The following is a 14,433-nucleotide window of genomic DNA, read 5'->3' as shown; positions in this document are numbered from 1 at the left end:
CTCGTAATGTTACCCATTCATAAGGAGCATTTTATGTGTGTGTGTGTGTGTGTGTGTGTGTGTGTGTCTGTATGTATGTCTGTTCGTCAGTCATATTTTTTTATAAACGTAAGAAATACATTTTGATATCGAAATAGTTTAAATTAATTTAGGAATCATATACGGCATACCCACGTTAGCACACCGGTTCCCATTAGATCACCGAAGATAAGCAACGTTGAGCTTCGTTAGCACAAAATCTGTGACTATTTGGAAATAGCAGGTGTTCTATGTGCTCTCCGCTTATCTCAGCAGTGTTTCCAGGCGTACTGAATTTTCTTTTCCACTCGAAGCGAGCTGTATCAATTCAAAAGATGTGTGGTTGGAGTTTTCGACGCCTTTGGTTCACAATTACACGCGCAAATAAATAGATATTTTGTCCATCTGTATATCACAATTCTTCCTCCGGTTACATTTTTAAAACGTAATTAAAACATTGCGCAATTTGTTTCATTTCGAAACATTAGACATATTAACTACTCTTAGAAACGAGTAGTATTACATTAATACTAAATAATAAATGAAGCTGATGTCATTACCAAAACCTTGAGCATAGTAGTCTGATTTCCTACCAACTGACTTATTTTGACTTTCTTATACGTAGAAATAAAAACATTACCTTAACTAATAATTATAATTTCGGCATGACGTCATAGATTTATAATTTACGTCATGCTTCCAAGCATGGATTCAAAGATAAGCAAAAATAAATAAATAAATAAATAAATAAATAAATAACTGAGCAAACGTTATCGACAGTGTTGGCAACCATTTCAATAGCCCAAAACAATTTATTTTGTCCTTAAATATGTAGGAGTGTTAAAAACAATATACTAGTTTACATATAGTAGAGTTTAGGTTTGCAGGGCCCATAATTCTAGTGCACTAAATAAACATTTAAATTCAACTTATTACTGAAATAAAACGATATTATAAAAGTATATGATAATTGGAATATCCACGCAAAAGTTCACATTGTTATGAAGTAATCCATCTTTTTATTTATAACTGTTAACAAAAGATATAGACTGCGGATGTGCTTACGAGAAAACTGAAAAGCATTCTGGTGAATTTCAAACGTGAACTTCTCTCTTAATTTTATTATAATATAGAAATATAAACCCAATATGAGAAGTTTAGAAGAAAAGTGCAACCGGCAAAGAAGCTACCCTAGAAACTACCACCATGGTACACTCAGTCACAAAACATTTGCTGGAGTTATTTTTGGGTTATGACAAATAAGAACTGAAATGTGACAAACGTTATGACCCAGAATTCAAATGAAGTGGTAGAAATAGAAATGACTTATCTTATCGCTCGATAATAAAGCTGGTCTTTGTCTTCCATGTAAAATCTAGATTTGAGAAAGTACAAGCTTCAACATGCTTTCTCATCCATTAAAAACACAGAATTAATTGAAGCTGCCAGAAAACGTTTTAACACTCGAGGGGATACGATTTTGTAATCGCAGTGTTCTGTATTAAAAACACTGTTGTTGTAGAAAGGTACATTATGTCACAAAGTTCAAAATGGCGCGCACATTTTTCCTGATATCAGTATTGAAAGCGGTACTATTGGAGAAAATGTTTGTTAAGTGATAAATATTTAGTGGTAAACACGTTGCTGTACTGAATACGTTGTCACCTGAGAAAAATCTCCAGTGTCGAGCATGTTGTTTCTGTCAAGAAAAGCCATATTCCCCGCTTTTTTTTATTTCTTATTTTATTCCTTCATATAATTTAGAAATAGAAAATAATTTCTGATAAGATCTTTTTTATTATAAATATTTCTACAAAGTCGTTGTTTGGCCAGACATGGAGTACTGTTATCATATTTGGGCTAGTGCACAAACCACTTGTGTTTCCCTTTTGGATAGGTGTGAGTAAAAAGAAAATTTGTACAAACCTGTTTTTAAGCGGCCTGTAGTGTTCGTTGATAGGCAAAAAAAAGAAAGAAAGAAAAGAAAGAATGGCTGCTACTTCTTTTTATATGTTTTCCATCTTATTACCTGATATACAAATAAAATGTTTCCGGTTTTGAATAAAACGGCTGATTTTTCTGAGACTGAAGCAGTTTTGATTTGGATGTTGGGTTAGTAAGTTTTGACAGCAGAGTTACAAGTTTGTGAGTAGTGAGTTTTTATAGCAGTATCGAGTCTGGGAGTAGCAAAATTTGCCAACAATATCACAGACTTGAAGTAGTGACCTTGACAACAGTGCGTCAAATTTAACCTCCAGAAATCGTTACTTGGAAAGTGTAGTATAGTTAAGGGCAGAGTTCCTATTTACAATGCCTACCCACGGGACAGAGTTAAACACCAGGGTCGTTTTTTTAATGTGGTGAAAGGGAACACAAATTAAAAATTGTCTCAGTCGTCGAGGATTTCTCCTCCACTAAGAGAGAACAAGAAATTGAAGTGAAGCGTCTGAAGATCAGATACTACACTTTGATCGTCGCCTGATGTTACAATTTGTCCGACTGATCTAAATAACATAATAATTTATAATTATTCATCTGAAAAATTCCAAACACAATACTAGCTGGAATAGCGTTCATTTTCGCGGCATTAATCCGGGTGCAAACTATCAAAGCAATTCGGACCAAGATCACAGTGTAGTATATGTTCTGATGCTACACTTCATTTTTTTTGTCTTCGATAAGTGGAGGAGAAATCCTTCATGACTGAGACAATTTTAAATTTTCATTCCTATCCACAGTGCCTCTTTTTGGGAGCTGGATTTTCCCCACCTAAAAAACTGACCTTGTGTCTAACTCTGCCCTCGTGGGAGGACAAGTAAATAGGAACATTAACTAAAAAATAACCCCGCACGTGCCAAATCGCCAAAAGTGATCTTCCATCATCAAATATAGAAACTTAACTAGAAAAAGCATAAGGTTGGTGCAAAAATAATGTCGTTTATATATATATATATATATATATATATATATATATATATATATATATAACTACTTCATTTACTCACATAACATTAATATACGAAAGTATAGATTTATGCGTAAACTTTAAGTATTTACTTTAAAAGTGCTCAATACGTAGGTAGAGCTAGTTTGTAAGTTATAAAATATATATGGCGATTAAGCTACACTGAATATTCCGCGTTTCATCCACTCGAGGACTCTTCGGGCTCATGCATGGATGAATAAGCCTAAAGAGTCCTAGAGTGGATGAAACGCGGGATATTCAGTATAGCTTAATCGCCATATATATTTTATAACTTACTATATATATATATATATATATATATATATATATATATATATATATATATATATATATATATATATATATATAGTTGAACGTAAAAAACCGACGTTATTTTTACACCGACCTAATAAAACTAATAAATTCCATAACGCATTTTTTTTCTATTTTTCTATTTTCAGGAAGGCGATGAAAAAGCAGAAGCAAGTGGTGAAAGAACTCAGAGAAATGTTTAACAATTCTTCGATTTTCGAAATTGAGTTCCTCACCAAAATACTTATGGTAAGAGAAGCAATATTGTACTTTAGTGCACCTTAACCTTATCCACACTCTTTTCTATTGCAGGTGTCCTTCTTCTTTATCATATATTGAATCTTCCACAATTTCCACAATTGTCTATTTAAACGCTTCATATAAAAGCCATATATACGGCATAATCACGTTTGATACACCGATTCCCGTCAGATCACCGAAGTTAAGCAATGATGAGCCTGCCCAGTACCAGATGGGTGACCATTTAGGAATTCCAGGTGTATGTGCTCTCCGCTTATCTCGACATTGTTTCCAGTCGTTCTGGTCTTCTCCTTACCACTGGACTCAAGCAGTGCCGATTCAGAGGAGGTGCAGTTGAAATTGCGCAACACTTGCCACACAATTACACGCGCAACTGCCCCTACAGGGGCTATCCTTTGTCTTTCGAGACTAAACGGAGGCATTCATAAAAGCCATAATGGTGATGCAGCTGATTATCTTGCGCCGACTATTCATTTATTATTTGGATTTTTCGGGCTACTGTTCTCATTTTGAAATATTTTCACAACTTTTCGGCCGATTTAACCTCCGACCTAAAGTTGTATCTTGTCGTACTTGGGAATCTTTCTGTTGAACTCGAGAATCTGCACCGAATTTGGAACGGACCCGTGGCGTAGCAGATAAAGTACTAGGTAAATTCAGTTATAAGTGACGCTCTTCTCTAAGCTGACAGTTCAATCTTAAGTGCGGGCAATATTAAGAATACAGTTACGAATACTCTTACACAGCCATGACTTTTTTTATTACATTTTCATCCCAAACAAGGCGCATTGCCACTTTGATGTAGGGGGCTACTATCAGGAACATAAGCTACAGGGGTACTATGTGGGGAGTTGGGCAGCAAGATGTCGGTTCACGTTACACTTGAACTTCTGCATGTCAGTACAGTTGGGAAAGCAGGGACCCGGAAGGGAATTCCAAAGTCTAGCAGTTCTGGGGAAGAAACTACTGGAGTGGAAGTCTCTCTTACATCTAGGGATCTCTACTGTGAAGGGATGGGATTTTGCTGCTTGTCGGGTTTGTCGGGGGTACTTACGTGGAGGGGAGTACAAGTGCTAGCAGTTCGACGGACCATTCACCGTTAAAATACTTGTAGAGCAGACAGAGGGATGCTACATTTCGTCGATGGGAGAATACTACCTTCGTGGATTAAATAAAAGATTCTGTCCAAAATTCCATGCTGATTCCCGAGTTTAACAGAAAGATTCCAGGATACACTCTTAGAAGGTCGGAGGTTACATCGGTCGAAACGTTGTGCGAATAACACTTCAGATGAGAACAGTAGTGCGAAGAATCCAAAGAATACGACCAACCAATCCTCATCTCTAAGATTCTAATATCTTGATTATTATATCTTAAGTTATGTTTATTTTATGAAGCTCAAATATTGTTTACGTTGGACGTTAAGGATATTTAAAGCAAAATTTTTAAAAAAATGAGTTGATTATCATAATTTTAGGTGATTTTGATAAATGCCTTCAGACACAGTAAGACAAAAAAACTTATCTAAGACCTTGAATTTATTTGTACCAGTTTTACGCTAAAACTAACGGAGTCTATCTCAGGTTTTAACATCTGCATCCATTTTTTATTGAAAGGCATTCAGGTTTATAGTGATGATTGATATCGGTTAAGAAATAACTCGAGATAGGAACCTTGAAAAATAGCCGAAAGTATTGGAACTGAAGGTAAACATCAATCAGAGGAAAATAGCTTGTGTGTGTAAATTACAGCCTTTAGATACAAAATTTAAAAATTGTTTTATTTCTTCGCATAAATTTAAAATTGTCCAATTGTAATAAATAAATAAACATAAATATGAAATGTAAACATTTAAATAAAGTGAACATTTATCAAATATTTTTATTGATTTTAATTTAAAAAAAAACAACAAATGTTTTCTCTTCAAATTAAACAATGCATCAAATATTTAGTTTGATTTGACCTGAAAAAAATAATTTTATTAACATTTTCTTTAATCGGCTTACAATAGAAAAATACTAAACTGGAAATGGATCTCTAAAAATGTCGGAACATTTGCTTCTAATGTTGGTTTTGTGTACTTTTATATTATAATGAGTTTTTAAAAAATGGTCAAGAACTTCGTAAATCATTATGAATGCATTTGTCTCATGTCATGTAAACTTTGAACCATAAATTTAATAAACAAACATTTATCAAACATTAGCCTCATTTCCTGTTAAAAATAACATAAAACGAGATAACAGATCTTTAAACCTTCCCAACTTCCACATAAGACAGAGTTATAAGACACGAGTAACGAATTGAACATTTAAGCAAATCTTTCTCGTCTCGCGTATCCCAGAATTCAAATTATAATATAGAAACAAATTAATTAATAAAATACAGTAATAATACACTTCAACTGTGTTTTTGCATTAATTATTCAAACTACTGCTCTTAATATATAAGGCATAATCGCGTTGGCACACCTGTTCTCGTCAGATCACCGAAGTTAAGCAACGTTGAGCCTGTTTAGTATCAGATGGGTGACCATTTGGGAATCCTAGGCGCTGTATGTGCTCTCCGCTTATCTCGGCATTTGTTTCCAGTCGTCCTGTACTTGACTTGCCACTGGTACGCAACAATGTCGTCTCAGGAGAGGTGTGACTAAAGATTGCGCACCCTCTGCCACAAAAATGTCACGCGCAAGCAACCCTTCGTGGGTATCCATAGTCTATCCAAGACTGAATGAGCCTGCTACTGCTCTTAAGTTGAAAAAGTGTCAACAAATAAAAACATCATGAGATGGAAAATATAGAATGAACAAATAAACTGTTTTAGAACACGCTTTTCGATGCGAAAAATAATTTTACTTTCTTTTTTTTTATTAATTTCCGATTTAAAAATATCTCGTCGGGAGCAAAAGTAAAAAGTCTATTTGCATGTTGTGTTATCGAGGTCAGGCTAGCTGATATTTACACGTGGAACTCTTTAGTTTTCGTTTTATTTAGTAAGCCGGAAAGATATTGAGTTGAAAAAGTGTTAGCATTTAAAAGCAACTTGAAATGGAAAATATAGAACAAGAAGATAAACTGCTTTAGAAAAGGCTTTTAACTGCGAAAAAGAATTTTATTTTATTTATTTTGTAAAAAAAAAATACTTTTATATACAAAAAAAAAAGAAAATTATTTTTTTGCATCTAAAAACGTGTTCTAAAACAGTTTATCTGTTTATTCTATATTTTCTACTGTTCTTATTTTTTATGTTATTCTCACCATGTCTAGTTTATCAAAGTTGGAGGTATTTATATCACACTCCGGAGTCTGTCTGGAATTGAGAAATCTATGAAACATAGTCAACCATCATATTTATAATTTTACAATTAAACATATATAATGGGGTCTTTGCTACTTATAACTTCACCTTCATACTAAGAACCTTGCTTAACGAGGTTAAACCAATGCTCAGCTAGAAAGGTTTCAGCATGTTTCTATGAATAAAAATTAATAGTCTGTATACATATACACAATCACATATATAAGAGTGTATATGCTATTAAAGCAATCGTACTCAACAGTTCTAAACATCAAACAAGTTATAATAAATTATATTACAAATAAAATTAATAAACCATAGAAAATAACATAGCATCTCTAGACATAATAGATAATTGCTTTGATAAAATAAACTGCCCGTTGAGAAGCAACTGCGTATGTGGTATAATTGGGAAAGATGCTAGATCTAACAGTAAAAACAAATAATATAAATTCTAATAGTACCAGTAACAAGAGAAATTGTGGACCTAAAATCTTGATAATTATATTGCCATAATTAATACTAAAACTCTTTAACCTTGGGTTACAGCAGATCAAATAAAGTCAAGAACTTCAAAACGCAAGCACGCATTTAATAATTGCAACTTTTTGAGTTCTACTTCATTAGCAAAACAGACTGTATAGCATTAAATGGGCCATAGTTTAAAAAGCTAAAACCTACTAACCATAAGATAGACAGTGTAGATCATTCTTAGAAAACACGTTATATACAATTAATTATACTAGTAATCCATTGAACTAGAAGAATGAATTTTTCTATAACTGCATTCACGGAAAATGCTTCAAGTATAACCACTGTAATGAACTATACAGTTTTTTATTGAAATACCGTAATATATTATATACGTGAAATAAAAATTTAGAATTTAAAACTAAATAATTATGTAAAGTATTTTCGGTTTTCATCATAAACTGAAAATGAGGAAGAGAAATATGTTTTCATTGAGTTGACAACAATGAATGATAATAATTTAAATCAAATGCTAATGGAATACAATAACCATAACTAAGTAAACAAAGTAATGTCCACACATCAATAAAGTAATTAAGCCAAAATATTAAAATCTAATTTTGTTTATTAACTTTAGAATAAGCTTCTCGGATCTTGGAGCGGTATTGTTTAGCCATTAGATTGGGATATATAGGAAGGTTTTCAATTACTATTGGCGTGTATAAGAAGCAAGCATAACATATCAATTAGTAAATTAAATTTAAAAATAATGACGTGCGCTTATAATATTCAACGCTTATAATATTCAACATTACATAATTAAAATGGTTTACTATAAGTACACTATAAATGTAATTATAATACTATTTTTAAAATAATATTTAAATACGATTGCTGATATCAACTGAAATACATCAAATGTACGTTTATCTGATTAAAACAAATGTAATTATTTTATTGATGAGGCCTTCCTCTATGAAGAAATAACACGTTACTTATAAATTACATCAAAATAATTAAAGTACTATATGATTAAGTGCAATTGTTTTATTACAAGATTTTTATTTTCTATCTAATGTTTATGCCATATATGCGGTGTCGTAAATAAGTTTCCAGATGTTTCTGTACAGACATTTCAAATTGTAACATTCAGTATGCTAATGCTATATATCTTATAAGATTACTCACTAAATTTTATGATTTCAGGTTCAGATGAAAAGCTATAGTAGGTATTGGTAAAAAATGCAATCTAGACGTGAGGACATTTTAGAAAAAGAATATGTAATAACATTCTGTTTAAAACTTGGAAAAAATGCCACAGAAACGTATGGAATGGTTCAGACTGCTTTTGTGTCAGCTTGCATGAAACGACCATTAGTTTTTTTTTAGTGACATAAGCGATTCAAGGAGAGTAAGGGAGTCTGTGAGTAATGAGAGATGTGGAAGGAGTAAGGAAGTCAGAACACCAGAGTTGATTGGTCAGATAAAGAATTTCTTGGATAAGAACCGTTGTCTGTCTGTAGAGACAATTAGTGCACAGTTTGATGTCAGTGTGGGAACTGTACACAAAATTACACGTGAGAAACTGAAGATGCGGAAGATTTGCGCCAAGTTTCTCCCAAGGATGCTCAGAGAAGATCAGAAAGATATATGTTGTCATGACAACAGAGAGATGGTGGAGCTGATCAATTCAGATTCCGCAGTTCTTGGTGCTCTGGTCACCTGCGATGAAAGCTGGATCTACTGCTATGACTCAAAGAGCAAGAGAGAGAGAGAGAGAGCGAGAGAGAGAGAGAGAGAGTTCCCAGTGGAAGCATGCTAGCTCTCCCCAACCAAGAAGGCCACAAAAACAACCCATTCAGAAACTTACGCTGACCCAAATGTTTTACAGTATGGACATGATCTACATGCACTGGGTTTCCACTGAACAGGCACTCAACAAGGAATACGGTGTTGAGGTTTTAAAGGAATTCAAGAAGATATTCCGTCGGAAGAGTCCAGCACTTTTGCAAATCGGGCCAGTGTCATTTCCATCAGGACAATGCACCAGTCCACAACCTTGTCACAGACTATTGGGCCAAGATGGACATCAGCACAGTTCCTCACCCTCCCTATAGACCAGACCTTGCTCCCTGTGACTTTTGGTTATTTCCTAAACTCAAGGAAATTCTTCGAGGCTGTCGTCATGAGACGGGAGATGATATAGATACACGCTCATTTTGACACACTCATACAAGAGGAATTCCATGGGACCTTTCACAAGTTGTTGGAACGGTACAAGTGCATTGCAGACGAAGGAGATTACTTCGAAGAGGACTAGAGTTTCATGTTCGTACTGTGATAAAAGTGCCCATACGAAAAAGTCTGCAAACGTAATGAAGGCACCTCGTATATGCACAGATTGACTTGTTAGAGAATATGACGTCAACTCATGACATTTGAATGGTTCTATTATACATAAAATTGGAATGAGGATATTAAAAATAAAATAATAAGTGTTAGCTCCTTTTTTTTGTTTTTAGCACATAATGTAAACTAAATGAATAAAAATAATTTTTGTTTCAATTTGCCAATAATACGTAATAAATATTTGTAGTTAATATGAAATGAGTATTGCAGTGTCTTGATTGAATTTTTTTGCATTTGAATTTTTCTCCTAAATAGGGTTGGCTACATACATGCAGACTCTGTTGCCCACAATATCTAGGAAAATACTTTTAAAAAGTTCTTTAACGCCACAAACGCACCATATATTTTCAAGTATTCTACGTCTATGTTATATTTCTTCTAGTAAATTATCTTAGGAAAGTATTCAAATAAAAAACAGATAATAATAAACACATACATAGTTTTTCCTTTTTATTTTCACACGCGCACAAATATATATATATATATATATATATGCATATGTATTTGTATATATATATATATATATATATATATACATATATATATGTATATATATATATATATATATATATATATATATATATATATATATATATATATATATATATATATATATATATATATATATATATATATGAGAGAGAGAGAGTTTCTCAAGTATTTATATTTTATTTTCTGGCTGTCGTACTCTAATGAGGCCTGTAATAGGCCAACAAATCTAAGCAGAAAAAGGAACAGGTTTTTAATGCCAGCAACGCAGACAGCGAAGTCATCAAAACTTCTCGAAAGTCTCGGGCGAAATAATAAATACAGCCTTTTTCATCGTGCACCTGTAAATCGTCAAGATTACCTCCATCAACTGCACCACACTTTTATCATGGCTCCACGCCCCCCCCCCTCCATCCGGCTACGGGTAGCTTCATAACACGTCATCTACTTTGGTTTTCGTTGTGTTGTTTTTAGAAGCAGTTTTATTGTGCACGCATGTGCATTCACTCACTTATTTTTTATTGTTTTTATACTAATGCTTCACAGTTTATCCAGATTCGGTAGCAACTCGAGGACACGGATTAAATAGATTAATTAATTAAACGATAAACAACATCACGAGAGGATAAAGACTAAATAGTGGAATAGGCATAAGATTACTTAAAACGAATTGGCTACCAATTAACAAATATTTGTTTACATTAGACTTGATTCTAACATAGAGCAATTTTATAAGATATCCAATACTAAGAAATATTAATGTATAAAACTCTGATATAAACTATTAACCACTGAGCTTAACTTCAAATGAAGCCCTGAATAATAATAATAATAATAATAATAATAATAATAATAATAATAATAATAATAATAATAATAATAATAATACAAATTTCAAATTACAAATGCTTATATTTAGCTACAAACGCAGGCTAGCGTTAGCTATTGACTAAAATAATTAGACAAAAATAATCCTTAGATGGTGTTATAGATTTTTTCAATGACACCATTTCACGAAAATGAAAAAAGAAAACAATGGTCATATTCCTGAGGAAATTCTCTTGTTGTCGAAATTAAATAATTTTTAAATATATATGTTGTTTTAACTTATATATATATATCTATAATATAAAGCTGAATGTGTGTGTGTGTGTGGTGTGTGTGTGTGTGTGTGGTGACGAATAGGCCCCTATATGGTTGACTATTTAAAAAAAACTGATTACATATAATGATAGAAGATGAATCGAGACACAGGAATGGGTATGTTTTATCTGGCAGAACGGTGGTTCATTAAAATTGTGGGGGCTTCTTTCGCGTCTGGTCTACAAAGTATGGAAATAAAAAAATTTAAAATAAAAACAATGTTTACAAGTGTTTTTGATATAGATGTACATAAGAATACTTTGATAAGTATGTTTTAACTTAAATAGGGATGGTATAATAAAAATTGTGGGGTCTGTGTTCGCGTCTGGCCTCCATAGAATGGAAATAGGCACAAACTTTAATAAAGATTTTTCATATCTATCTGCGTAAGTATACTTTGATAATTATGTTTCAGTTTGAAGAAATATGGTATAATAAAATTATGGGGTGTTCGTTCGCGCCTGACCTCCATATAATGGAAATATGTCACAAAGTTAAACAAGGTTTTTTAATATAGATCCACAGAATATTGTGATAATTGTTTCAGTGTGAACTGGTATGGTATAATAAATTATGGGGTGTATCTATTTTATTTTTACTTTCATCATATTTTGCTTTGGTTTGATACCCCCAAATTCGAAGCTATCTCTTTACAACCCTTCCTTTTCATAACCTATCATACTTTCATAAATCAGAGTCCATTTTCTGTAGGCTGTAGGTACTTTTTCGTGTGTATATATATATATATATATATATATATATATATATATATATATATATATATATATGCGTGTGTGTTATAGCTGTTTTCATTATTTCCCTTACACAAAATCAGAATGTCTTCAAAAATATCATCATGTAATCCGTTGTGTTATTCGATGTTTTCTTACGTTTTTCTTAAAACAGTTCTTAATGTTTTGATTTTTCTCTATTTTTTCTTTATAGGATTTGGCAAATTACAAATACAACAAAACAATCACCAAATCGCTCAACATATTGAACAAACTTTATTCGTCGAAATCCAATATGTTTAAATTATCCATGAAAGTTCAGGTATGACGTATCAAAATTTGACAATTTTCATTTATATGATAATTACTTTAATATGATATTAACGTATCACGAATCTTTTTTATGGCATGATATCTCCGTATCACAAATCTTAGTATGGTGTTATATTTAATCTTTTTATAGTGTGATATTTACGTATCACGAATCTTTTTATAGTGTGATATTTACGTATCACGAATCTAATTTGGTGCGATATCTTTTACAGTTTATATAATTTTTATCTTATAATTTTTTAACCTTCGCTATTACACTTTACTATTTATGAGTGCAAAATGAAATTCGTATGATAGTTTTCTAGCACGGTAGATAGAGCCTACCTTCTTGGCAACCACCTTGCCAATGTCTTCAATGTATTTGATCCAATTCATGTTGCCTGTGAATGTTAAGCTAAGGAGATTGAACGAAAAGCTTTTATGTAGCGAATTATTAGTGACTACTAGAACTCATGGAAAATTCCACGAAATGAGAAATATACTTAAACAACAAATATGTTTTGATAAAACTGATATTTTTCTCGATTTATCTAATTTTTTGAACCGACAAAATTAGTAACACACAGAAAATATGAGCTTATTAATATTTTCATGAAAATAGTGTCCATAATATTTGAAATATACAATTAACCCAAATGAGATAAATTAACCTATAAATACTCGGAAAGTAATATTGTGCTACATAGTTCAATACCAATAATAATATCACTTTATAAGATACAATCTTTAATTTATTTCTTCAGTCTAGCATCTCTTTTTGTGCCCTGTTTCTTTCGACTGTTTAATATGTTTTCCACATCTCATCAGTAACAGGTTTAAATAACTGACCTCGGGTCAAGACTGCTTTTGTCGATTGGTTCCTCTAAAACTCGGTCAGTAACTGAATTTTAACTTGAAGCTTCAGGTTCTTGTCATTTCGAGTGATTAAGCTGTCGCATTTGCAACCTTGTGGCATGAATGAAAGTTCATAAGGTTAGTGAAAAGAAAGAAGAAAAGCTAAAACATCGGTAGAAAAAGCAGCATTGTTTTGGGTTGTCTTTTTTTTTTCAATTCCTGAAACAACAGGAAGAATTATTTATTAAAGCATTAAATAAAAATGAACTTAATAAAAATAACACAGTTTTTCACAACACAATTTGGAATTCTATTGAGACAACCCTAACCCTTACCTTCCAAACGAACATAACGTATTTGAAGATTTCTATCGAAGATATGAAGATATTTTTTACAGTAATCTGCGATTATTGGTTTGACGTGTTAAATAGACCATTTCATCAAGTTGTTAGCACCAGTGGCAAACCCTTGGGGCAGTATCCATTCTTTAATGATAGATTATTACAAGTGAGATCATATATTAGTTCATTAACCCCCAATTAACTTGTCTCCAATCTATCAACGCAAAGTAATTTTTTTTGCGAAATTCTTACAGTCAATACCACCCACTGGTATCTTTTTTTTTTACATAGGCATCACCACATTATCAAGGCCAAGAGGCCACTCAAGGATAAGGGTTATCTGTGACATATCTTACATTTCTTAGAATGCCAAACTTAATGCACCATCAACTGACTCACCGGCAGAAACCATTTTTTGCTAAGAAGTAAGATCCGTGTTTGATAAATTTATTTATCAAAAGATTTAAGAAGTCAGGCTGAAAAAATGCTAATAAAATATATTTTTTTTTACATGGAGTTCACCACTTATCAAGGCCCAATGGTCACTCGGGGATAAGGGTTATTGTGTGTACCGTAATCAATGGGATAGTGTAGCAATAGTATTGGAGAATTGATAAGGTGGCATTGCTTAAGGTGGCGGTTCATCAGGAATTTGTTTGTGTTGGACTTGAAGACATCCAGGTTGAAGTCGGGAGGGAAACAGGCAAGCGGAACAGAGTTTCACAGGCGTGCAGTTCTAAGAAAGAAGCTTTGTTCATGGAATCTACGTTTTGATTTAGGCACAGAGGAGGAGTGGGGAAAATTATTGATGGTGGTTTCAGCTAGTCGG

At 32.7% G+C, this 14,433-nt stretch overlaps 1 protein-coding gene across 6 annotated transcripts in view; it reads left to right on the top strand.

The window, feature by feature from the left end:
• Positions 1-14,433, top strand: part of LOC145254652 (inositol 1,4,5-trisphosphate-gated calcium channel ITPR3-like) — a 1,190,449-nt gene that overhangs the window by 860,968 nt on the left and 315,048 nt on the right. For all 6 annotated transcript variants that reach the window (XM_080113294.1, XM_080113292.1, XM_080113293.1 and 3 more), the window contains exons 30-31: positions 3,445-3,544; positions 12,311-12,418. In XM_080113294.1, the coding sequence (XP_079969420.1) occupies positions 3,445-3,544; positions 12,311-12,418 (208 nt within the window). The remainder of the gene's footprint in view (positions 1-3,444; positions 3,545-12,310; positions 12,419-14,433) is intronic.

Source organism: Euprymna scolopes, chromosome 30, assembly GCF_053919585.1.
Source record: "Euprymna scolopes isolate OS-2025 chromosome 30, ASM5391958v1, whole genome shotgun sequence".
NCBI classification, from domain to species: Eukaryota; Metazoa; Mollusca; class Cephalopoda; order Sepiida; family Sepiolidae; genus Euprymna; species Euprymna scolopes.
This window is presented reverse-complemented; position numbering and strand designations above follow the sequence as displayed.